Here is a 27,066-nt window from a genome sequence, read left to right as displayed (position 1 = left end):
ATTTAATTTGTACAGTAATTTATGTACTTTCTGCTTGAAAGTTATCGAATCTCAGGAACATCTTTTTTTTTTTTTACAGCTGTACTATTGTTAGATCCTTTTGGGTCAGATTGTATGAGTGGTTGAAGACGAAAAATGTAAAATCACATTATTAAATTTGGTGTCTTTACGCAAAACAAAGAGATTGAATTTCGGTGCAATAATGTGTTGATTGTAGCAAAGTTTTGTAAACACAAATGTAGATTTGTTAAAGTTTCTCCTTGTTTTATGGCATTTAAAAATTATTTTAGAACTTTATTTCAATCCATACAACATTTAAAAGTGAAGAGTGACTCAAAACTCTAAACTTATTGTTGTTAGAATTAGCTTTTAGTATTATTTTAATGTTTACTATTTTTTTAGTATCATATTGTTATATGCTGCTTGGATTTATTGTTAATGTGTTTAACAATGGAAAGATGACAATGCCTGTTGGTTATTCGAAAGTTTAATAAAGCGGGGAAAAAAGACTTTTATTTTGGTGTGGTGATGTGACGTCATAAGGCTGCGCCGCGCGCTGTGATTAGGCTGAAGAAAGGTGAGCGCTTTTATTCAAATGTTTAAAGTGTTTAAATCAATACAACTCGTTTACGTTCAGTAGAAAGCGCGCGCGTGCTGAATGTAAACAAGGCTGGTTACTTTTGCTGCGTTCAATTCGCATTTTATTCGTCCTAAATAGTATTCGGAAATAGAATTATTAGTATGTCCCAAATCATAGTATGTTGATAAGTATGCCAAAGATTCCCGGATGGTCTGCTACTCGAAATTAAAATTCAAAGTGCAGATCGATGCACACTCTAATCTAACGGCTAATATTGCCCACAACACATTGCGCGGTGGATGAGGATTCGATTAGAACTACAAACACGCATAAAAAGTGTTCAAAAACTACAAACATGGCGGATATGCGAGACTAACGGGCAGGCAGATAAAGTTTTTTTTAATGATAAATAATCAATAAATCAACGCACAAAAAGTATTCTCTTAGTTTTGTAAAATTACGGTTCAACCCCTGATGTCACATGGACTATTTTACCGATGTTCTTGAAACGTTTCTGTGCTTTGATTATAAGTCCGCTGTATGCAGATTTTAAGGAAAGTGTGTGTCCCTCTCTCACTCATTCTGAGGATTTTTTTCCTGGGAACAAGTCCGTCAAAGAGGAATTTAACACGACTGTAAATCAGTGGTGTAGCAATAGGTTTAAATGAGGCTAATCTGATGATGTTCACTTGATAACATCTTGCTGAGACCTCTGGAAGTAATCAGAATTTCCTTCAGGATTTCCAGTTGTGGTTGATGCATTGACAAGCATATCTCCACCATTGCACTTCTGAAAATGAATCGGATTACTGTGTGGACTGGAAGGATGTAGCTACAAGATGCCATAACCACCACCACAGCTGTTAAATAAACACAAATTATTCACATTTTATTTGGTCATCTTTATTTCCTACAAAAACAACAGTTATTCTTTTTCCTTTTGGATTTTAAAATTCTTCCCATACTTGACCATCTCCTCTTCATCTGTCAGTGGTGCTGGTGCAGGTTCTCCCCCGCTTTTTGCGAGCCTCTGCCACCTTGCTGTCGACTGAGTACAAGTCAGTAGTTAATTTTATTACTCTAAGAAAAGTAACTGGTTGGATTAGAGAATATTTCATTTGTGAAAAGAGTGTTTTCACAAAGAGGAAAAAGCTGCAGTGCATTGAAATAGACACTGAATGATATTTAATGTCAAATGTTTGTAAAGTAATTTAGCCCACACCCATGAACCTTTCATGCTTAAAGCTTTACCTTGATTGAATTGTTTTTATAGTTCATTTTTAGCTGCTGCTACCTTGGGTTTTTTTTTTTTTTTTTTTTGCTATGGGATACCATTTTTTGCCTTTTATTTGATAGGACAGTGGGTAGACGGGAAACGAAGTTGGAGAGAGAGAGGGGAGGGGATCAGGAAAGGTCCGCGAGCCGGGACTCGAACACGGGACGCCCGAAGCGCAACGGTGATTCTGCATGGGCTCAGGATTGTCAAGATGCTGAATTTGCTCATTTGCTGATGTGTTCATAGATGGTGGAGTTAAGTTGAGAACATCAAGCGCCCTATTGTTTTTTCTGTAGTTTCTCTGGTACTCTCTATTTTCCCTCATCTTCTCCTGCTTTGTTTTGGATAGCTTGGCTACTGGAATATGCTTCGTCTTTCCCTCTCTTTTGATAGCTACAAATACAATAGAAAAGTCAAAACAATTAGCCTACAGAGCTTCTAAAAACAATTACAGTATATTCTTTTTTTTTTACCACCTCACCCTGAAATTGGCCCCTAACAGAAAGTCATAGGAGTCAATTTCAATTTAATTAAATTTTCAATTTTGACAGGCATTATCATGGACACCTATGTAAGCACATGGCCTTGGTGGGAATATTTCAAATGTAATTTTTCAAGTTAATACTCATTTTTATAAAAATGATCAATTATCAATGTATTCCTGGGGTCTTACCATTTGACGTATACCTAAGAGAGTTACTAACCTTTGCATGCAGCAGTTAGTCTCATCAGGGGTCCTTCTCTGTAATACAATTTCCTGTCACGTGGTCTTCTGCACAATATTAACAAAATGGCTCCTTGAATGGTGGTTACACCACCTTGACACTTCAGAAATTTGACTTGTCACATAATTCCCCAAATGAATTATAATATTCAGAACAATGGTGTTCCATTTACCTTTATTTACTATTAAATATGTTTAATGTAAGGTTATGCCAAACTAGCTGATATGGTGTTTTATTTAGAATTTCACCTTTTTTAAACAAGATCAATTGTTTGGTACAAAGTTTTACGGTTACACCACATTGACATTTTTTGCAAAAATCCACCAAATATTCTCTCAAAATGAATTAAAACTAGAAATTTTAGTCTTGGTCCTCAAAAAAGAGAATGTATGCAAGTAATTTGCAAATTTTTTTTTTAATTTTAACCCTTTTAAATTTAATTAAACCAAATGGGCACAAAAAAAGGAGTGTCACATCACGGTTCGGTGCATGAGGCCTTACGACGAATTCAGGCAATTCACCCCCAATCCAGAAGGGGGCACCCACAGTAATGCGGTTTGATAACCGCCAGCAGAAGAACAGCGAATGCCATGAGTTGCGCACTTGAAAACAAAGCCCACTAGACAGTGACCATGTGCTGATTCTGATCGCGTCTCTCACATAGACTGACAAGGGAGTATACTTTAAAGGCTTGCGCACTCAACTGTTTGCGAAATGGAGCTTTGTGCTCGTGTATCCTACTTCTTTCATTTGGCACAAATCCAAATATTCCATAATATTTCCATATTTGCGATGTAATGTATCTGAATGCTAAACTATTATTTATTATGTAAATGATAGGCTTTGTACTTCAGTCGCGTTCCAACGGTGACACAGAGGCAGGCGTGCTGATGTTTAGCTCACTGTATTTTATTTTGATAAAGTACCAACTGCGCTGTCAAGTTAGCAATGCTGGAACTGATTTTTTTTCCCCCTGTTGTACCGAAATCGTATTGAACCGTGACCCCCGAACCGAGGTACATACCGAACCGTGACAACTGTGTACCATGCTACCCCTAATATATATATTATATGTGTGTGTATATATATAAGGCTATATACATAACTGTATTGTAATAATATATACTGTTGTGCGCTATCTGTCATGCCCACTTAAGGCTTGGCAGTAGATCTTGCAGGCGCTGATAGCGCTGAAGTGAACTAACCCTGGAATATAACCTGCTCCGGAGGTCCACGTGAACCGGAAGTTGCTGCGACTTTATTTCAGTGTAGTGACGTATTTCCAGCAGAAACAGAATATTGAGTAGAGGGCGGGGTTTTATTTTTGCGCTCCTCCTCTCTGTCTCTCACTCATAGCAACCTAATGGTTGGAGGGGAGTGGTTAAGGATATTCTACCCAAGCCGTCAAACTGACGTCATCAGAGAAGGAATGCCATTCCAGAGCGGAAGCAAATGTTCAGATTTTGATTAAAGATTACCAAGACAAACAATTTTTTCAGCAGAATAACTTGCATGGATTAATTATTAACATCAAGACTAGCGATGTGCGCTAGTAAAGTAAATAAAGTCAATTTTGATTTCATGTGGACTTATATTAACGCAAATACGGGCGTTTTTTCCCATCGCAAAATGAAAGCACCGGCACATGTAAACACCATATTGGATTAGATAACGTCTCATGTAAACAGTCCACCGAATATTTCAATCGGAATGACATAAAAGTGTACATGTAAACGTGATAATGATAGATGAGGAGAAACTCCTGAGTATGTTGTCATTTTTTTGCTGGTTGATGAAACCAAACATGTACAGCTTTAATTATTGAACCATATTTATTTCTTCTAAAAAGGGAAATGCTCATATAAATACATTACATACACCCCCTGGAGTGTAGCCCACGAAAAAATAGGGGTGCTGGTGGTGCGGTGATAAAAAATAAATGAATGAACAATATATAACAAAAAATAAATAAAATTAATTTTATTAATTTGTTTATTCATTAAAAGTCATTGAGAAAAGTAGCCTAAGCCTACAATGACAAGCAATGGTTAAACATGAGTTGAATAAAATTGTCTGTGAAAGTCGTTTCAACTTATTAAACTGACTTAAAAATCATTTGTTGACATGGTTTTTTAATTATGTTATTACCTGTAACATATCTGTGCCGTACCCACATTAAGAATTAACAGCCATTTCTACAGACATAGCAAAGACGCAGTAGAGAAAGAGCGAGAGAGTCCATTTTCCTCAGCAGCAACAAATCTCGCATTCTCACATCTGTAGCACTTTTTGATCTTTAACGTTAGGTCTTTCCTATTCTTGAAACACAATTAATGCTTAAGGTTGATTCAATATTACTCTTAATAAATAAAAAAACACAACATCAGCAATGCTGCAATGACAAAGTTGCTTATGTTAAACATAAAACTTTTATGAACAAAATAAGACTGATGTGCCCACGTTGGAACACCGTGGGCACATCAGTCTTGCACATACATAAAACTTTTTTGGATTTTCCCCTTACTTTAACCGAATGCTTATTGCTCATTATTATTAATGGGAAAAAAACTGTTTATAGTCTACAATAAAATAGTACAATGACAAATTTACCTATATTAATCTTATATCTTTATTCATTTTGTTAATAAAGTTCAGTTTTACCCTCATTTAACAGAAATATGGATTTCCCCTTAGGCTATCTAAAAACGATCATAGTTTGTGGTTTATTATCTTATTAATTAAAACACATCAGCCATAAAATAGTACAATGGTAAATTCGCATAGGCTATATTAAACATCTAACTTTTATTAACAAAATGGATAAGCAATTGCCTTGCGTTGTAACCCAAATAAAAAAGTTCTGAAGACACTCCCTTATATCAAATGAAGAAATTAAAGTTTTAACAAAAGTAGCTCTTTTGTCTTCTCGCATTACCCCCCCACCCCCACCCCACTGCATTCCAAATTATTATGCAAATTGGATTTAAGTGTCATAAACATTTAATTTTTTATTTTTCAATTAAAGTCATGGATGTTATTGTGTCTCAGTGCTCTTTGGATCACTGAAATCAATCTCAAGACACCTGTGATAATTAGTTTGCGAGGTGAGCCCAATTAAAGCAAAACTACTTAAGAAGGACGTTCCACATTATTAAGCAGGCCACAGGTTTCAAGCAATATGGGAAAGAAAAAGGATCTCTCTGCTGCCGAAAAGCGTCAAATAGTGCAATGCCTTGGACAAGGTATGAAAACATTAGATATTTCACGAAAACTTAAGCGTGATCATTGTACTGTGAAGAGATTTCTGGCTGATTCAGAGCACAGACGGGTTCGTGCAGATAATGGCAGAATGAGGAAGGTTTCTGCCAGAAAAATTAATCGGATTAAGAGAGTAGCTGCTAAAATGCCGTTACAAAGCAGCAAACAGGTATTTGAAGCTGCTGGTGCCTCTGGAGTCCTGAAAACCTCAAGGTGTAGGATCCTCCAGAGGCTTGCAGTTGTGCATAAACCTACTATTCGGTCACCCCTAACCAATGCTCACAAGCAGAAATGGTTGCAGTGGGCCCACACATACATGAAGACAAATTTTCAAACAGTCTTGTTTACTGATGAGTGCCGTGCAACCCTGGATGGTCCAGATGGATGGAGTAGTGGATGGTTGGTGGATGGCCACCATGTCCCAACAAGGCTGTGACGTCAGCAAGGAGGTTGCAGTCATGTTTTGGGCCGGAATCATGGGGAGAGAGCTGGTAGGCCCCTTTAGGGTCCCTGACGGTGTGAAAATGACCTCGGCAAAGTATATAGAGTTTCTGACTGACCACTTTCTTCCATGGTACAAAAAGAAGAACCATGCCTTCCGTAGCAAAATCATCTTCATGTAATGCAATGCACCATCTCATGCTGCAAAGAATACCTCGGTGTTATTGGCTGCTATGGGCATATTGAGAACCTTTAGAGCATCTTCAAGTGAAAGATCTGAGGGTGGGAGGCAGTTAGCATCAAAACAGCAGCTCTGGGAGGCTATTCTGACATCCTGCAAAGAAATTCAAGCAGAAACTCTCCAAAAACTCACAAGTTCAATGGATGCAAGAATTGTGAAGGTGATATCAAAGAAGGGGACCTATGTTAACATGTAACTTGCCCTGTTAGGATGTTTTTGATTGAAATAGCTTTTGATTTCAGTAAATATGACCTCCTAATGCTGCAAATTCAACAAATAACCATTTTCAGTTCTTTACAACCTATAAAATGTTTTCAAACTCTGTTGTGCATAATTTGGAACAGTGCATTTTTGAGTTTTTCATTTTTGAAATAAATACTGTTATCATTGGGAGGTTTGTTCAATAAAATTTGAATTATACCCTAACGGTTGATGACTTGAAAATTATACAGGTGCTGGTCATATAATTAGAATATCATCAAAAAGTTGATTTATTTCACTAATTCCATTCAAAAAGATACTGATTTTTGACTTTCATGAGCTGTAAGCTCTAATCATCCAAATTAAAAGACATAAACATTTGAAATATATCAGTCTGTGTGTAATGAATGAATATAATATACAAGTTTCACTTTTTGAATGGAATTAGTGAAATGAATCAACTTTTTGATGATATTCTAATTATATGACCAGCACCTGTACTGACTGTCATTTGTATCGCCTAATTAGGAAAATCAGAGAAGGATATAATTTGCATAATAATTTGGAACGCAGTGTATAGGGAATTGAGAGCACTTCACACTTGCTTATATAAGATCTGTGCTGTTGATAACTTAAGGAATTTGTGATTCATCTCTTACAGATCTATATGACACACTATTATAAAGATGGCATTTATTAAAGTGGAGAGTGAAGACATGAAGATAGAAGAAACATTCAGAATCAAACATGAAGATACTGAGGAACAAACAAAGATGGAGATTATTAAAGAGGAGAGTAAAGACATGAAGATTGAAGAAACATTCAGAATCAAACTTGAAGATACTGAGGAACAAACAGGTTGGTTTTCATTCTCAAAGCTGAACTCACTCATTTGATCCTCATTAAAATGCCCAACTCTACAGAAATAAATGATATTTTTGAAGAATGTCATATGAGTTTTGTAATTAAAGTTTTATTTGACATGGAGCGGGTCGCATCAGGTTAGGGATGCCACCTTCAGCGAGGCAAAATAAGGGACACCCATTCAACACTTAAAATTTCATCCCATTATTCGAAGATCATATTTAACACCTTCTTTAATAGCTTAGTGTGTATAAGATCTACATGTTGTTGGTTTTGATGTTTGTTTGTGCCATTAAAAATTGTTAATCTGGATTTGTCTTTTTTGCATTAGACCTGAAGACACTGAAAGAGGAGAGTCAAGAACTCAATGAAAAGGAAGATAATGTTCAGCATGAGAAATATGATTTCATGACTGGAGAAAAATCATTTAGTTGCTCACATACTGAAAAGACTCAAATGACGGCAAATAGAAGTTATTTCACCTGCCAACAATGTGGAAAGAGCTTCAATAAAAAAGGAATCCTTGAAGACCACATGAGAGTTCACACTGGAGAGAAACCTTACACCTGCAAACTGTGTGGAAAGAAGTTCATTCGAAAACCAAACCTTAAATACCACATGATAAGTCACAGTGGAGAGAAACCTTACACATGTTCTCAATGTAGAAAAAGTTTTAAACAGAAACAACACCTCGATGACCACCAGAGGATTCATACTGGAGAGAAACCTTTCACCTGCCAACAATGTGGAAAGAGTTTCACTAAAAAAGGAACCCTTACAGACCACATGAGAGTTCACACCGGAGAGAAGCCTTACACCTGCAAACTGTGTGGAAAGAGCTTCGTTAGTAAATCAAACCTTAAAAACCACATGAGAATTCACAGTGGAGAAAAACCTTACACGTGTTCTCAATGTGGAAAAAGTTTTAAACATAAACAACACCTCGATGACCACCAGAGGATTCATACTGGAGAGAAACCTTTCACCTGCCAACAATGTGGAAAGAATTTTGCTCAAAAAGGACACCTTAAAGACCACATGAGAGTTCACACCGGAGAGAAGCCTTACACCTGCAGACTGTGTGGAAAGAGCTTCATTAGTAAATCAAACCTTAAAAACCACATGAGAATTCATACTGGAGAGAAACCTTACACGTGTTCTCAATGTGGAAAAAGTTTTACATATAAACAACACCTTGTTGACCACATGAGAATTCACACTGGAGAGAAACCTTTCACCTGCCAACAATGTGGGAAGAGTTTCATTCAAAAAGGAAACCTTAACAAACACATGAAGAGTCACACTGGAGAGAAGCCGTTTACATGAGTTTCGAAAGTAAAGTAGCTCTTTACAATCACACCGGAGTGATTATTGTTCAGTGTGTCATGTGATTAACTGCTAAATTCAAATATGCTTTCATGCTTTGGCTGGTTTTGAGCCAGAGGTGGACATGCTCAGTGCTTGTCCTATCCGTTATGAAAATGAACCATGCTTTTACTATAGTAAAACTGTAATAACCGTAACTGTAGTAACCACACTTTTACTAAAGCAAGTTGTATTACATTTAACAAAAGTTGTGTAATGAACTTCTACAAAATAAAAAGGTAACACTTTATTTTAAAGGTCAAGAATAATGCATTAGTTAAGCATAAATAAACTTGTAATTAATGATTAGCTTGTTCACAATTATGCATCAATTAAGCATGAACACACACATAACTAATGATTTTCTGATGGGGTGTAACGGTACACGTATTCGTTCCGAAAATAATTTTCGGTATGGGTCTTTCGGTTCGGTACGTACGTGTACCGAACAAATCATTACAGGATTTTTTCAGGAAATTCAGACAATAAATGCCGTTTTGACGCTGTTTGATGAGGCAAGACAGATTGCTGTATAAACGTCTCAGTCCTGATGGTACCGTTCTGATGGTACGCGGAGCGCAATCATCCCTTCCTCTATTTACAACTAGTTTTTACGTGAAATAAACATGAATTAACATCTAATGCCTCATGTAATCGCACAATCAGTGTTTCACTCGCAGAAAGATGCGATTAAAGCGGCTTGTAGACAACATGTCACGTAGCATTTGTTAGTTCACATGAGAAATTAAGTTTATACAAGCATTTCGCGAAATATTAGAGCTAGGCTATATATTCATTATATTTTACTTTACCTCTTAGGGTGCTTTCACACCTGCCTCATTTAGTTCGGTTGAATTGTACTAGAGTCCGTTTTCCCTCTTGGTGTGGTTCGTTTGGGCAGGTGAGAATGCAGCGGGTGCGCACCAAAAGCGGAACTTTGGTACGGTTCGTTTAAGGTGAGAATATGAACCGGCCTTGATCCGACCCAATTGCAGAAAGCACGCTCAGAAAACACACAGCTCGCGCATATATTGCTGTTGTTTGCATTTCAATCGCTTAAATCACTCGTTTTCAAAAATGCATGCAAATTATGAGTTTTCATGACCATAGCGCCCACAGCAACGTGACATGAGCGCACTAAATAGGCTAAAGCTTGCCGCAAAGCCCCGGCAAAAGTTACAATGAATGTGTCTGGGGAAAATAGTAAGGATATATTTGAATTATTTATTAATAAACTAGTGTTTTCTGAGTTAGTGTCACAAAGATGAAGTTAAAAATCCTGACTTGCCATCTTCTTATTGGACGAGCCTTTAAAAATAAATGCATCTTTACGGATTATAATGAAAGAGTTTTTGTTTTGGATATGATTTATTTCCTTTTGTAGAAATTCAAAGCTTTCTATAGATATATTAATCATGTCTGTAAGGAAAACATTCACTGAGTTACGGTATTTTTGACGGGAAGCGCATCCTATTAGTTTTCTTTATTTTAGAAAAGCATGTTTTCTCGATATTGTGAGTGCACTCAAATAAAAATATACCCTTTACAGTTCCGAACGATGTATTATTATTACCTTTATGAGCAACAATTACGGCATATTTGTATGATGTTCTGAAGCGCGCTTCAGCTTCAACTCTCCGCACAAACGATTGGATATGCCCCTAGAGCGCATTTATCTAGGTTAAATGTTTAAACTAACATTTTGATATGCTTTGAGTATTTCATATCTATAGATTTTATTTTTGGCAAGTCGTAATTAGAACATTGTATGACATTGTCTCATATATGATGCTCATAAGTTTCTTCATATTGCGTTTTATCTCATGACAGCAAATCAGTAAAAGAATAAAAATTGCACTACGAAAGATCTCCTTGATTAGCCTGTTTTTGCACTTCCGTTCATTGGACAGAAATTCTCAAGCAGGGAAAAACAGGATGACCTTAGCACATGTGTGGTTGTGTTTACAATTTCTGGTTCACTTACAAAAAGGGCAGTGTGAAAGCGAACCGCACCAAACAAACAAAAAAAAAACATTCTATTTGGTCCGGACCAAAGCAAGTGAACTATCGGACTTTCCTGGTGTGAATGCACCCTTAGTCAGGGCTCGAATTGAGGGGGGAAGCGGGATCCCCCTGGTGGAAAAAAATGACAAAAAGCATCCCCTCTCTAAAACCACCATCCCTCCCTTACCATCTCCTTTTGGGTTATTAATTTTGTGTATTACGTAAAACATATCATGCACATGAAATGTTAAAATTCTCTACTTACGATCATTTATGAACTAAATAATTGTGATTGGCCAATCGGAACTTGGTACTGTAACAAGCTGCGCAGAAGCAATTTCTTAATTTTTCCTCGCAAAGTGGTTCAAGCGCAACTTTTGATTTTTCCTTGATTAGAATTTAAAGACATTCTCCTGACATAATGTAGCTATGTGTGACTGTAGGAGAGCTGACATTATCCAACTTTGAGGGGAAAAACACGTCTTGAGAGTCCAAAAGCATTCACTGCGCGATGATTAATTATCATAATTAATACAGCCGTTAATACAGTACTAATAACTTCAAATTTATTTATTTATATAGCACATTTAAATGCAACTTCGTTGCCCAAAGTCCTTCACAAAAATTAAGTATAAAAATAAAATACACACACGAGTAAAATAAACATTTATAAAAGCTTCCCAAATCATACTTTCCCTACTTCAAAGGCCAGACTAAAATGTGTCTTGAACTGGGACCTAAAAACCTCTATAGACGGAGGCTGTGCGGAAGACCGTTCCATAATTGTGGACCTACTACTGAAAATGCACGGTCACCTATTGACTTCTTTTTGAAACGAGGGACAGTCAACAACGACTGATTTACTGATCTAAGTGACCTAGCAGGTGTGTGAGACCCTAAGACAGGGGTGCTCAATCCAGCTCCTGGCGATCGACTTTCTGCAAAGTACAGCTCCGACTCTAATCAAAACACCTGAAGCAACTAATTAAGGTCTTCAGGATCGCTTGAAAATTAAAGGCAGGTGTGTTTGATTAGAGTTGGAGCTGAATTTTGCAGGACAGCCGATCGCCAGGAGCAGGATTGGGCACCCCTGCCCTAAGAGATCGCTAATATAATTTGGTTTTTAATAATAATTCAGTTTTTTTTTCTTGTTTTCTTTCAAAAACTGAATTATTAAAATCAGCTTAATGCCAAGTTTTTTTCTTCTTTTCTTCGACTATAGTTAACTGCAGTTAATTTATAAGACTATAAACAGAAGAAATGATAATTTGGTGGATAATTAAAAAATATTAGATAAAATCACCTGTAGATCTTTTATAGATTTTTTTATTTATTTAATTAATTCCAATGTATTTGTCTATTCATATAACGGTCGCCTGAACCAGAATAATAGATGGTATTAATACAAATTTCAAAAATTTGAATAGGTTTCTATTCAAGTTTAAGTGCTTTTTATTAACACAGTATCTCCGAGATCATAGTACAAAAATAGGGACATATCTAACAGTAGCACAATACTAACAACATAGTGCAACCGACAATGTGTGCAGCATTTGCCGAGTCTGCAAACATTGCAGTGAGGTAGGTCATATTGTACAACAATAAGCAATTAAATGTTAGTCCTTATTATTTTATTAGTGTCCATTTACATTGCTTAATGTGTATATTTTGACATTTTGTCCCATGCTATAGCTATCACTATGGCAATCTTTGCAATTTAGAGAGTTAATGCCTACATTTCTGATACTCTGCAGCATGTAATTGGCTGTTGGCCCTCTTAGCAGCATTAAAAACCAACTGAGCCTGGTTTCCCAATGGTTTATACTCCATTTCTGTCACCTGATGGAGTTCGGGTTGGACACGGAACTGTTTAACGAGTTTTTTTTTGTTTTGTTTTTTAATGAGAATCGTACTGACGCCCATTTCACACCGCAAGCGTGAGCGGCGCGTGAGCAGCGCGTATTTTTTCCGGCGCCCATGTTAACAAATGAGTGCATTCACACCGGGAGCAGGAGCAGCACGTGAGCGTCGCGTGAGCAGTGCTGCAGCAATGGTTTCGGCGCCGAGTCTATTTTTGCTGCGCCGCTCACGCTCAATTAAAGTGACAGCACACTTTTGATGGACAAAATAAATATTTCACACAAAACGTGCTAAAAATGCACAGAATAAGCATGTCTAGTGTGTTTTAAGACGAATTGAAGTATGTCAGGAAAGAAAATGAACAATTAAAAATATGTATAGAATATTTACCCATTTTAACTTTTTTCATTTTGAATTGCCATAAGCAAATTATAACTTAAAGCATTTTATCAAACTCACAACGAACAATTCATCTTGCTCAGGATATTAAGTTACAATGGAGTATATACAGTAGGCCTTCATAATAAATTCATTATTCATTCATTATTGACAGCTTCTATAAGAAATGGAGATATGGGTAAAAGTATATATTATTAAAAATAATAATTTAAAAAAAACAAAAAAAAAAAAAACAGTATAAACAGCACTTTCTATATTTGAGTATGACTGAAACAACATGATAGGAGATGTTTTTGTTGTTGACCATTTACACGCTAATCCCCAAGACTTCAAAACTTTCAAGTTTATAACTGACCAACTTCTAAAAACAAATTTATAGTTGTCTTTGTAAAGAAATATGTCGCTTTGGAGCCGCTGATGTGACGCTTCCAAAAACGCTTCCAGTGTGAATACTCTGGCGAATTTGCAGCTGCAGTGACGCTGTAGTAACGCTGACGCGCCGCTCACGCTTGCGGTGTGAAACGGGCGTGAGTTGGACCTCATTTGTTTTCTGCAGCGCTGCTTAATGGGCAATTCAACTATGGCGCATGCACGGTGTAATGGTGTCCGAGTTCACAAATCCGAGTTAACAAAGGCTGATGACAGACTGTAAATAAGCATAATTTTTTAATTCTTTAGCTACTCACTGAAAATGGCCAAAGTCTCATCACTCGGCGGCCATCTTTGAAACGCCTCTTGGGCATGCAAGTGCAGCTGCTATCTCTTTGAATGGGGAAACATCAGATTCTCCAAAACTGTTCACTAAGCTTACGATTAAATTTCATATTTGAATCACCAATGAAATCTGACAACAACTGTATCATAAATGTTGTTTATTTTGCTCAAATAGCGTTATAAAAAGCGTATTATTCAGGTTAGATCAGCCAGTGCGCATGCGCAGTCCTAGGTTTCTGTAGCAACCGGGACTTCTAACGGCCGCTGCAGTGACGCGCAGACTTTATTGATCGTGATTGGCTCTTTTCGGTACAGCAGCCATACTGAGTGTTGACACGTCTTGGGTATTTATAGTCTTTGAAATAACTACTTCACATGATTCCACACTACTTAGAATTCACCCGCCCAACTCGGAAACTCGGGTATCAAAATTATTTCAGAATTTCCCAGTAGTAAATACAACTTGAGAGGCCGTTCACGTCAATTTCCGATTAGAAAACCCGTATTTACGATAATTCCAATAGCACATGATGGCAGCATTATACTACGGGGCCGTTGAATGCTTGAATCTGATTGGCAGATGAACGTTCTAAGGTGTGCAATTATTTTCAATTATTAAACGCACTGCGAATGTAGTTCCAGGCAGCTCTTGACCGCATTACATGACCATATCACTTCGCCAAATGATTTCTGTTATTTCAAAGGTCTTACAACAGCAAAATAACCAAAACCCACAACGACACAGGCCAAACAAATAAATATAGTAAACAAAAGGATAAAAATGACAGATCGTGTCCATGTTTTTGCCACAAAATTACATTTTATTATGTACGGAAAGCACATACTCTATTTCTCCCACTCTCTCTCCCTCACAGACACGCACACAGTTTGCACACACATTAATATACGCGCTAATGTTGTTAGCGCTACTCTGACGATTTTATCCGTAACATCAACTTAAAAACAAATTGACTTCTCACAAGCGAGGTAACAATGGCGCTGTTCATGAAGAAAATGAACTTAAAGTTTCATTATTAGTAACGTTAGAGACATTAGCCGAACACTTCTGAGAGATGCACAGAGATAATTCATATGTGCTCTCTCTCTCTCATAACTGCACTATTAGTCTGCTATCAACGGCTCAAGCCTCCGTTACTAGGTTTAAAATGACGTTTTAGAATTAGCAACGGAGGCGTTGGATGAGATGCGGAAGAAATAATCCTACTCACAATAGCATTTTAAGGACAAAAACCAGACAAATACCTTGAAATATATCATCTGATTGATGTCTTGAGGTGTGGCAACCGTAGTATAAGCGGCATGATTGACTCCAGACCGTTGAATTATTAGAAAATAATGCACACCCGAGGTGTATTGGCCTCATCACCACCTCGGGTGTGCATTATTTTCTAATAATTCAATGGTCCGGAGTCAATTATTCCTTACTGATACGATAAGAACTTCACATCTCATGGCCACGACATAAGGATGTCATTACCTCGGCAAAATGATCTCGCGGCCACAACATAATATCATGTTCCCACGAGTTATCATGACGTTCCCACAAATTAATTGAACCGAACATGTCCCCTCCCGGTCACCGTACATCTCAGCAAATGCTGTGTGCTTTGTTTGGAAATGCTGTTTGACGTTTTGTTGTTAGCAATTTCCACATATCAAATTTTATTTTTTACACTTGTCCATAGTTAGCTGACCACAATATCAGCTAACGTTACACGTGCAGGAAAAAAATGTTCTGTTCTTTTTTTTTTTTTTTTGCCAATTAAAGAAACTGAAAGGGTAAAAGGCTTTAAATCAATGAACCGTATTCCTATATACTGCAAAAACTGTTTTTTAAACAAAGTTTGTATCTGTTATTCATAAAGGGCTAATATGTGGAGTAAAATTATGTTTCTAAATCGATTTCAAATAATTGAAATCAGAGAACTTTATAATATAAATAAGTTTAGTATTAACACATTTTAGCACAGATTATATATTGCTTTCTAATTTTAATAAAGATCATCTGGGGAAATGTAAATCACAATTTATTAACATTTCAAATAAATTATTTTAACCATTTCCATTAAAACTAAATTTCCATTCAGGCGGTCAAAATCAACTATTTTAAATTTACCGTCAATGTAATCCTTTACAGTCATGGACCTTTGATAAAATCCACTGCAAATAAAGCTGAAATTTGATTTATTGCCTTTACATTCAGGGGAGAAACTGAGATGAAATAAAATTAATTGTCATTAGGATTCAATTTAATTTAATAAATTAAATGGTTAAATCACTATTTGATCTACAAATTATTTATATAGTTTGACAGATCTTTCCAATCCTGTAATTTGAATATCAAGAGAGTTTGTCCTTGATTGAAGTGTTTTCAATTCGTGATAAACTACAGAGCATTTGTGATATTTTCACAGTTCACTTCACAGACTTGATAGAAAGCTAATCTATTAATAATAGTTCGTCTCTTTATTTCATCATATACCTTATTATTTACATTTGTTTTCTAATGTAAATCCGGTGCTTTTGGCGAAAAAGACTTTTATTTTGGTCTGTCGAGGTGACGTCATAAGGTTGCGCCGCGCGCCCGCGTCTGTGATTCTGCTGAAGAAAGGTGAGCGCTGTTAATCATTTAAATGGTTTAAAGAATGTATATAAAGCTGTGAGATGAATTACATTAATGCTTTATCTATCTGTCTGATATTAATGAAGGATATGTTGTAAGTAAAAACGCTTCCACGAGCAGTGATGGAGAAACGGAGCTTTTCGAAACCGAGTCTTTTGAATCAATTGATTCACAAAAATCACTGTTTTGAATCACTCGAATCGCCGCACGCTGACAGCACAAGCTAATTAAAACACAACAAACACAAACATGTGAAATGAATTTATTACATTAAACTGGAACCTATATAACCTACAAATCAGAAAATACCAAATATAAATCTTAATACAAATGTGAACTTTATATATAGGCTTTGTATATAGGCTTTATATGACTTAATTATAATGTATATGACTTATTAATTTGAGTGCTAGTTTTGGTTGTGTGTGTGTGTGTTATTAGGTGATTTAAGGCCATTATTTCTGACTCACTCCCTAACTAACCAGTGCACTGACTACTGAACTAAGAAATGATTTCTGTCAATTTCTTTTAATTATCTTAAACAGGACAATGTGTCCAAACACAGAAAAAAACTCCCAAAGCAGCTGAGATCCACGCGACATACTGTTATAAAGATGGTGTTTATTAAAGAGGAGAGTGAAGACATGAAGATTGAAGAAACATTCAGAGTCAAACATGAAGATACTGAGGAACAAACAGGTTGGTTTTCATTTTTAAAGCTGAACTCAAATGCTGATGTTTTTTTAAGACACAAACTGAAAAAAAGAGCACAAAGACATGAATTGTGCACTAAAGGAAACCTCTGTTGTGATTTTCACGTTCTAACAGCATCAGCTGTAAATAAACCTTCAGAAGTTGATCTAGGATGAGAGTTTCTCCTGAACTCCTGTAGCAGCACACGTGTGGGATCTTCTTCACATTAAGACTCAGGACAGAAATGTGAGGAACAAACTCTGAATTAAACTTTAGTAACAGGTGGATTTGTACAGAGAGACTGAGACCAGCTTTTGATTCTGCTAGTGAACTCTGTTTATTGGTAATAACTCAGGGGTGTCAAACTCATTTTAGGTCGGAGATCAGATACAAACTGAACACTTTCAACTAAAAATACAGATGCCATGAAATTTATATTATAAAGTGCATTAAGTAAACAAAATGTATAAAACTGAAATAGCGTGTTATAAAAATTTTAAAAGTCCATCAAATAAATGCCTAGTTCTTTCATGAAACTCTAGATGGCGCAGGCTAATGGGTTCTTAACGTAACTTATGATATTCACAGCGTTAAACGACTTGGCACAAGCTGATTGGTCCGATGCATATACAACCAATGAGCTTGCTGATTTACATTTAAATGCCTGGTTTACTTCCACTTGAGCATTTTGCAGCACACTTTCAGAGTTTCTCTGAAACCCTCCACCTTTACCAGCTCCACCTGTATAGATCTTTCTTTGCGCAACTGGTCTGTTGAGGAAATACAGACATTTCTCTTGTTGATAAAAGAGAAGCAGATCCAGCAAGAGCTTGATGGGGCGACGCAGAATGAAAATGTTTTTCAGGAGGTCGCTCAGCTCTTGGCCGCGACATGTATAATCCCACCCACTTAGGGTGTTTTCACACTTGGTCCTTTTCAGGAGTCTGCGCACGGTTCGCATGATTTTTGGCCCATATGTGAACACTCGAAATGATCTCAGACCCATCAGAAGCGAACTGAGACCATCTCGGGGAGGTGATCTGAGTATGGTTCGCTTTCAGCTAAAGGTACGGTTCGCTAAAAACGTGCATTGTGAACACAAATCGGTCCGGGCTCACTTGATTTTTCCATTCGCACATTACGATGTATTTTGATCATCAGATGTCTCCGTACAAATCAGCTGTTCATCATGGCTGCTGCTTCTTGGCAGATCTCTACAAATTATTTGCTTACAACGTACACTCATTTATTTTAATTTCAGCCGCTTCCAAACTGTGTAAGAGAGACGCGGTTGTGTGCCTTGCAAGTTTTTGATATACGTTATGGATTACGAGCACACACATCCCAGCGGAGGTACTAAACTACACTCCTTGGCGTCTATTGTTTTTAAACTGTCAAAAACACCAGTGGTTCACAAACACAGTTTTGTCTCAATCGAATGTAAACATCTGGGAAAGAAATCGTATATCAATATACTGATCTGTGCATTACTGTTGTTCTAGTACAGCAGCCTAATATGAGAATAAGTAGAATCTATACTATTCATACGATGAATTAGAGCTGCATGATTAATATTTAAAAGATCGCGATCTCGATTCAAACACCTACACAATTTAATTTCTAAATGACGATTCACCTGTCACCTTTGAAAAAGTCTTGGTCTTACATTCAAAGGTCACACTTTATATTAGGTGGCCTTAACTACTATGTACTTACATCAAAAAATAAGTACAATGTACTTATTTTGTTCATACTGTATTGCAAAACACAGTTGCTGCTTTTGAGGTGGGATAGGGGTAAGGTTAGGGACAGGTTTGGTGGTCTGGGTAAGTTTAAGGGTGGGTTAAGGTGTAAGGGATGGGTCAACTGTGTAATTATAAATGTAATTACATATGTATTTTTAAAAACATATGTAAAAACATATGTACACAATAAATGCATTGTACCAAATGATTAATTTAAATGTAAGTACATAGTAGTTGAGGCCACCAAATATAAAGTGGGACCCATTCAAATCTGCGTTCGCGCTGCCTCTGACGCAGAGAGCAGACAGCATGTTTAGATAAGAAACAGCTTCACAAACAGTCTTTTCAACTTCACAGTATGTCTTACAATCATTCATATTATCACAGAAATACTGGGATGAAATTTTATAATTTGGATATACACATTGATTTCTATGGCTGCGATCAAAATAGAGCAAATCACCTTTTGAAAGTAACTGGCGCTTTATTAAATTAAAACTCTATTCATTAAAAAATGCAAATTCATCCAGTAATTAAGTATTTATGTCATTGAATCATTCATTCAAACCACTTTTTCATTATTTTAATATTGAAATTGGTGTATTAAATATTATTTTAAATGCATATATATTGAAATGTTTAATAATTCATTCAAATTAAACACTTTAAAATAGACTGCAGCAATTAATATTTTGTCACACATTTTGTTTAGTTCAGAATCGTGATCTCTATTTGAGACCAAATAAATGATTCTCAGTTTATCCAGAATCTTGTTTTAGTTTTATTTTTTATATTGGATTATTCCATTTCTTGCGAAAAGAACTAAAAATACTCAGTGAGTTTTGATCGTACAGATAAGAATAAGGTATCATTTGAAACTGCAAGGTCTACTTTTTATTTGTTTATAGTCATAATAACAACAAAACTATGTGCTTTTAAAAAATAAGGAAAATAAACAGGGTGCCTTCTCTGCCGTCTCCGTCACCTCTCTTCACAGACATGTAAATAAAACAACACGAATCTCTGCGAATACTTGCCTCAAAGACATGAGAAATATATGTATAGAAAGCTTGAAATGTCTACTTTTAAATGAAATAAGTCACGTCCAAAACAAATATTCTCTGTTAAAGTAATCCGTATGAAACCAACACGATGTCCAGTTTTCCCGTCTCAACTCAATACATCCAATGCGGTCATGCCCACGCACCGATCACGCTTTTCAGATTCTAAATATCCACATGAGACTCGCGCATGTAAACACCCACATCACCTCAGCGTAAACAAACAAGTTAATCCCGGCTACTTTTTGTTTCTGGAACACGACGTGCAAAGAGAAATAATCCAGAATTTACCAAACAACGCGATGCGTCGCGCGGCTGGATCCAGTGGAGCATATCACTCTGATGAGTAGATTACTTGCATCTGTTGTTATTGTGACACAGCTTGTGCACATTTTACAAGTTAGACTTTTCCCAAACTATAATTCCTGACTACATGTATGAAATCAAGTGAAACATTTTGAAATATGTGTAATTTCATTGTCTAAATGCCTCACAACACCAGGATGTTTGTTTAATGTTTTATAACATATAAATCCACAGCTTTAACACTATGAATGAATGTTTTGCACAAAGGTGTGTTACTGTTCAAGTCTCAGTGTTCAGATCAGTATGTTCAATCATACGTCCTTGACTTTCACTGTGTATATTTTTATTATACTGTATTGTAAATAAAATTAAAATAATAATCAAAAACCCACATTATTTTACTCTCCTCACACTCTTTCTTACCTGCCTCAGTCACATTCATATTGATGGCCCATTATGGGAGGCCCTTTGTCTCTCAGGTGTGAATCACTAAATATTCATGGCCATTGTCACTCCCTCGCATACAGGCTTCGATCACGAAACATGTTTTACAAATGTTAAATCAATATATTGTTTTCTGTGAAGGAGTGAACAGGATGATTTTCACTTCATTTTGTAGCAAAAACTCTAGTCTACCACATCCAGTTCTCAAAAGTATTGTGAACAAATGTTCTGTGTGTGTTTTATGGCCTTATTTCAGCGACTTAAATTTCGTTTTTCACTAACCACGCATAAACATTTTCTCAAAAACACAAACGTGTACTTTTATGGTGCTAGCATATTATTGTAGCCCAGTTTGTGCTGAAGACAGTCTTATTTGATTTTAGCCATTAATATGTTTTTAAGATACTGAAAAAGAAACAAATGTCAGGGCATGTCAAAACTTCTTCAGGGCCCCAAAACACCCTCAGAACCCAGAGGGTTAAAGGATACATACTGTACCTGAAAAATATAAAGGAGTTTATTATATTATATTTTCTTCTATTTATCCTATTTTTTTCTTTCTCAATGTCATCAATGCCTTGTGCTATAAAATAAACATGGATCACATAAACACGGAAAACTATTCAATAATAAATATTATTGACAAAGGTGTGTAAAACGTATATTTTTGTGAAAAAGATAAACTTTTGAGGAATATTCCATGTTCAAATGTAAGCTCATTCAACAGTATTGTAGTTATTTTTAATACTAACAACAACAACAACAATAATCTTTACAAACAATCTCTTGGTTAGTGAGGCCCATACATTTTAAGTGAATAGGATCAAATTTTGGAGGCCATAGGGTCAGCCATCAAACACTGAACTGGACTAGATCCAAAAAGCAACAGTGTGAACACAAAGAGGTCTGAGACACTATTACTGCTTAAGTGGACCACAAAAGGTCCTCTTTCAGAAACGGGGACAGTGTGAACGTAAAGAAAACTCTGTCCTTTTTCACTTGGTCCACCTCTTGGTCCACTTAAAGGGGTCTGGGTTCGGTTCTTTTAAAGAGGACCCAAGTGTGAAAACACCTCTAAAGCGGTACTAAACTTCAGTGGAAATGCAAACCGAGCCAAGCCGTTCCATGCAGTGCAAAAGCATCATTTGATTACTTTTCCAGTTCATGTTCGCTTAAAGGCCGATTCACACTTCACAGACAAACGCCAACAAACTAGTCTGTTAGAGTTTGTTGGATCAGTGTGCTACCCCTGTCGGCGTCAGTTGGCGTTGGTTGGAGTTTGTTTTCACCCGACAGAACATGCTTAATCTGCGTTTGTTGGGTCGTGGCATGTCTGAGCAGTGTGAAATTATTTTCCAGCAAACTCTGACGTGGCCACGAACCGTTGCCATGATGATGTGCATATTTCACTTAAAGTGTGCTTCACCCACGGCCTCTTGTTTTATTCGCCGCCTTTTCAGGCGAAGAATGACATGCAAAGACATTAAAGGGATCATCGGATGCAAAATTCTCTTTACAAGTTTTTTGAACATAAATGTGTTGGAAGTGTGTGTACACATCCATCCTATAATGATAAAAATCCACCCAGTGTTTTTTTTTTTTTTAAATACCTATTTTAAAATTCCCTTTCTCAAATCAGGCTGCTCTGAGATTCTTGTCAGAATGACGTAGTTCTGTACAGGCCACTCCCACGATAGTTGATTGACAAGACCGTCTTACCTTAGACCCGCCCTGAGTGAGCTGTTCACCTTTTTGTCGACTCTGGTGCAGGGAAAGACAGGAATGTCTCCGATTAAGCGATTTGAGGCTTTCTGTTTTTGGATGTAATAATGAACATAGCAGTTGTCATTTACTCCCGACATCTGAGCCACTGAAGACACAGAGGATTAATGTTACTTTCATAAATAAGTAATATTTAGATTGTGGTTAAAGGATCATCAGTTTCATTCCCAATCAGACTTACACCATCTACACGGGACGAGAGCAGCGTGGCGTGATGTGACAAAATTACAACAGAGGTTGATTGATTATAATGAGTGACGCTGTCTACACTGATATTGACACGGTGTTACTTGACTCTCTGTCACTCGAAGTTTGTTGGGGCAGTGTGAACATATTTTTCATAGAATTCTAAATCCAACCGCCAGCTTGAGCCAACTTGTTTGTTGGCGTTTGTCTGTGCGGTGTGAATTGGCCTTAAGAGATAACTGACTGCATTTAATTGAAAATTCACCAAGAATGGCATTTTGACATTTTTGAGTGTATTTCTTCATTTAAGTGCACACCCTATGTAGTAGCCTATACTTGTCTGTTGCACACCATCTCAGATCACGTGCAAGGAAAGCCACCATGCTGCTTTAAATGACAGAAACAAAATGCAGCATTGTGTTTTCATCTTTGTTGAAAGTCAAAATAATAAAATTAAAGTAAGATTCTATTAATTGCACAGCTGCAGTGGGGACCCCTGGTGGTTTTAGGGCTGTACGCAACTTGTGTACTTTGTGTATAGTGAGGACCGGTGCTTCTTTCGTTTCAGACTGAACTTGGCAAATGGTGTGGCCAGTAACTGCTTATTCTCTGTCCTCCAGACTAAGATGATGCAGACAGTGGTCAGTGTGACTAGTAAGTGCTCCAGCTGCTGCGTTAAACTGATGTTAACTTGTATTTGTCTCTTTTCACCTCAGACCTGATGGCACTGAAAGAAGAGAGTCAAGAACTGAATGAAACTCAAGAGAAAGATCAAAATGAAGAACAGCATGATTTCAAAACTGAAGAAGAATCAATTAGTTGCTCACAGACTGAAAAGACTTCCTCACCCAAAAACGCTCAAAAAACACAAAGTACAAACATTAATTCCCACATTAGAGTTCATACTGGAGAGAGACCTTTCACCTGCCAAAAGTGTGGACAAATTTTCAAACAGAAAGGAAGCTTTACAATGCACATGAAATTTCACATTGAAAAGAAACCAATAATATGCCCTCAGTGTGGAAAGAGTTTTACACAGAAACAATTTAATGTCCATATGAGAAGTCACACTGGAGAGAAACCTTTCCCCTGCAAACTGTGTGGGAAGAGTTTCGCACATAAAGGAAGCCTTAAGATTCACACAAGGATTCACACTGGAGAGAAACCATACATATGTGTTCAGTGTGGAAAGAGTTTTACACAGAAAACTATCCTTATCGGCCACATTAGACTTCACACTGGAGAGAAGCCTTTCATCTGCCCTCAGTGTGGAAAGAGTTTCACAATTAAAAGAAACCTACAGGCTCACATAAGAATTCACACTGGAGAGAATCCATTCTCATGTGATCAGTGCGGAAGGAGCTTTAGATATAAAGAAAACCTTAATTATCACATCAGTATTCATTCAAGAGAAAACAGATTTAAATGTCATCAGTGTGAAAGGAGTTTCACAGACACAAATCACCTTCAGGATCATGTTAAAATTCACATCGGAGAAAAGCCTTTCATGTGCCGTCACTGTGGGAAGAGTTGCTCAAAAGCAGGACACCTCAAGGATCACTTGAGAATTCACACTGGAGAGAGACCTTACAAGTGTCTTCAGTGTGAGAAGAGTTTCAGGACTAAAGGAACCCTAAAGACTCACATAAGTATTCACACTGGAGAGAGACCTTACAAGTGTCTTCAGTGTGAGAAGAGTTTCAAACGTCAAAGCAGCATGAAACGTCATTTGAAAACACATTCTGGGAAGAAATTGCAGTTTTCCTCAGAGTGACAAGATGTTTAGAAAAAGGAGTGATTTCTACAATCATTTGTACATTCTTTCTGGAAGACCATGTAATTGTGGTTTTTATAATAAAACCTTTTTCTTTCTTTATTTCTTTTCTTTTTTTGCCATCCCAAATAAAGATACATGTGAAAAGTCAGCAGATGTGAGACTCTGCTTATGTCTTTGGTTAAAGAATATGACCCGAAAAAATCAAGGCTATGTTCACATTACAGCTGAATGCAGGCTATATCTGATTATCACTTATGACTACTTCTTTTACTGCTGTTATTTTTATAAAAGAGGAGAAGATGATGACAGAAGAAGAGAGGGTGGTCATGGAGTACTGAAGCCTTTTAATTTCTACAAAGGTCACGCCTCCAGGGGGTACTGTAACTTTCAGAAGGAAAGTATATGACTCTTGGGCTGCATTCGCATACTCTCTGAGTAGGTACTTCATTTAAGTAAGTATTTACTTAATGAGTGCTAAAAGAGTACATACACTATAGCCTGAATGCGATCCGTACATCATCTCCCATGTTGACGTTATCATAAGATGTAATGAGTGCAACAACTTAAAAGATATGAGCGACAGTTGTAATTAATCTATCTGTAAATATCTTGAAATTGATGAAACTTGCTTATTTTGTGGTCTTGTTGATTAAAGGCACAATATGTAAGATTAATAATAAAATATCAGTGTGATGTATTTCATGCAGTTGTGTACTTAAGTTATCCCAAAAGTTACCAAGGATTTGTAAATCCAGAGAAATTCCAGTTTTAAATAATGGCTCGTCCCTGGTCATTGTCGCCTATCAATGATGTAATATCCACACTATTCTCGGTTTCCGCTTGTAGAAACTATGGCAACACACGGACAAAAATGCTGCTGTACAGTCAGAGTCATTGAGAAACAGAGTTGCAACACTCCCATAGGCTTCCATAGGAACTGAGGAATGCGGAAGTAAAGCATGTCATGGAGCCACCAATAGTTCCAAACACTGTGCTAAACCCCATTCATTCAAAGATTATAGAATACCCAAGATATGTCACTTGTATAGTTTGAAAGGGGAAAAAATCCAACGCTCAATATGGCCGCTCAATTGCAGGAAGTCTTCTTCTGAATGAAAGAGCCAATCACTAATCGGGAAAGTCATCACTTCACTGCAGCTGCTGTTAGAAGTCCCGGTCGCTATAGAAACAGTCAGCGTTCTGAGACATGCGTTTAGGACTGCGCATGCGCACTGATCTAGCCTGAAAAATAAGCTTTTTATAATTCTATTTGAGCAAAAGAGACAACATTTATGATACAGTTTTTGTCAGATTTCTTTGATGATTTCAAATATGAAATTTAATCGTAAGCTTAGTGAACAGTTTTGGAGAATTTGATGTTTCCCCGTTCAAAGAGATAGGAGCTGCAGTTGGATGCCTGAAAGGTGTTTCAAAGATGGCCGCCGAGTGACATGACTCATCTTAAATAGACTTTGATTCATTTCAGTGTCTTTGGAGAATATTCGCTGGCAAGTTGATGAAGTAACGCCTTAGCTGACCTATTCTTGAATCTACTTTAATAGTTAATAGTGGTATTTTCATGTCATCATGTTTGTTGTTAGATAATAGTTAGTGAGTATGGAAGAATATTCCAGGCTATTTTCAAAAGGAATTGCAAATTTTATTTTCAACCAAGTTTTCCACATGTGGGCACATAAATTGTGACATAATCAGTGTGTGGCAGAATTGTGTATTGTGCCAAGAAGGCTGTCTGTTTGTTCACACAGGCACGAACTGATTAGCAGCTGCATTTAGCGGAGGCCTTCACCGATTACCTACATTAATCAAAGCATTCGGCACAGTTGTCTGTTAGTGACGTCACCTCCCGATACAAACACGGCCCAGAGTATAGTCCCGCCCCCTCACATTTATTGACAGCTTTCCGTGAATACATAGGAAATTTAAATGCAAAAGGAATTGCATTTGATTCCATTTGAGTTTTGGTAGGTTACATGCACAACACAGAGAAAGTGAAAAAGCAAGTGGTAATTAATATTGTTATTTAAATATGAATATTAACCTTATGCATAAAGAAATGTGTACACCTGAAACTGTGTTCTGGTAAATAGGGCAGTTGTGAGTTGCAGCTCTATTTTAATTAAAGGTAAGTTTTATTATATTTGATAATAACATTACAATTTGTTTATTGTACCATCATTTCTTATGTACTTTTGGGTGACATTTAATTTTGTATTGTCTTTAGAACTTTTTTTTAATCTCTGTTTTAGTAGGACTGAAAAGTCTAAAGAAAGGAGTACTGGCATCAATACCCAACTCAATTTTCATAATACACTATCACTACACATATAATACAAGCACATAAATGTTTTACAGTTATAAGAGAGATTATTCATAATATTTTATTAATAATACTTCAATATTTCTTTAATATTCATTAATACTGTCCTTTTTTTCTTGGAAAAAAAGTGTTGTGTGTCTCCCTGTGCTGTATGCGTTTCTT

General features: G+C 36.7%; 1 protein-coding gene across 11 annotated transcripts; it reads left to right on the top strand.

The window, feature by feature from the left end:
- The first annotated feature begins 376 nt into the window (after nucleotides 1–376).
- On the top strand, nucleotides 377–24,826 carry LOC131538759 (gastrula zinc finger protein XlCGF8.2DB-like). Of its 11 annotated transcripts, none has more exons than XR_009270666.1 (6): nucleotides 377–577; nucleotides 1,937–2,037; nucleotides 7,384–7,580; nucleotides 7,918–8,921; nucleotides 17,118–17,271; nucleotides 17,401–17,517. XR_009270666.1 is itself a non-coding variant. In XM_058772851.1 (4 exons), exons 3-4 carry the CDS (start codon nucleotides 7,409–7,411, stop codon nucleotides 8,910–8,912), a joined length of 1,167 nt encoding a protein of 388 aa, XP_058628834.1. In that variant the 5' UTR covers nucleotides 586–1,638; nucleotides 1,937–2,037; nucleotides 7,384–7,408; the 3' UTR covers nucleotides 8,913–10,586. The 11 variants fall into 11 exon arrangements, 4 of the variants coding, with proteins under 4 accessions (XP_058628834.1, XP_058628838.1, XP_058628837.1 ...); XR_009270665.1 differs by having other exon boundaries at nucleotides 1,937–2,110; XR_009270667.1 differs by having other exon boundaries at nucleotides 558–577; nucleotides 1,942–2,110.
- The last annotated feature ends 2,240 nt before the right edge of the window (nucleotides 24,827–27,066 follow it).

This window comes from Onychostoma macrolepis, chromosome 04 (genome assembly GCF_012432095.1).
Source record: "Onychostoma macrolepis isolate SWU-2019 chromosome 04, ASM1243209v1, whole genome shotgun sequence".
Lineage (NCBI taxonomy): Eukaryota > Metazoa > Chordata > Actinopteri > Cypriniformes > Cyprinidae > Onychostoma > Onychostoma macrolepis.
Note: the sequence above shows the minus strand (reverse complement) of the source record. Positions and strands in the feature narration are given on the sequence as shown.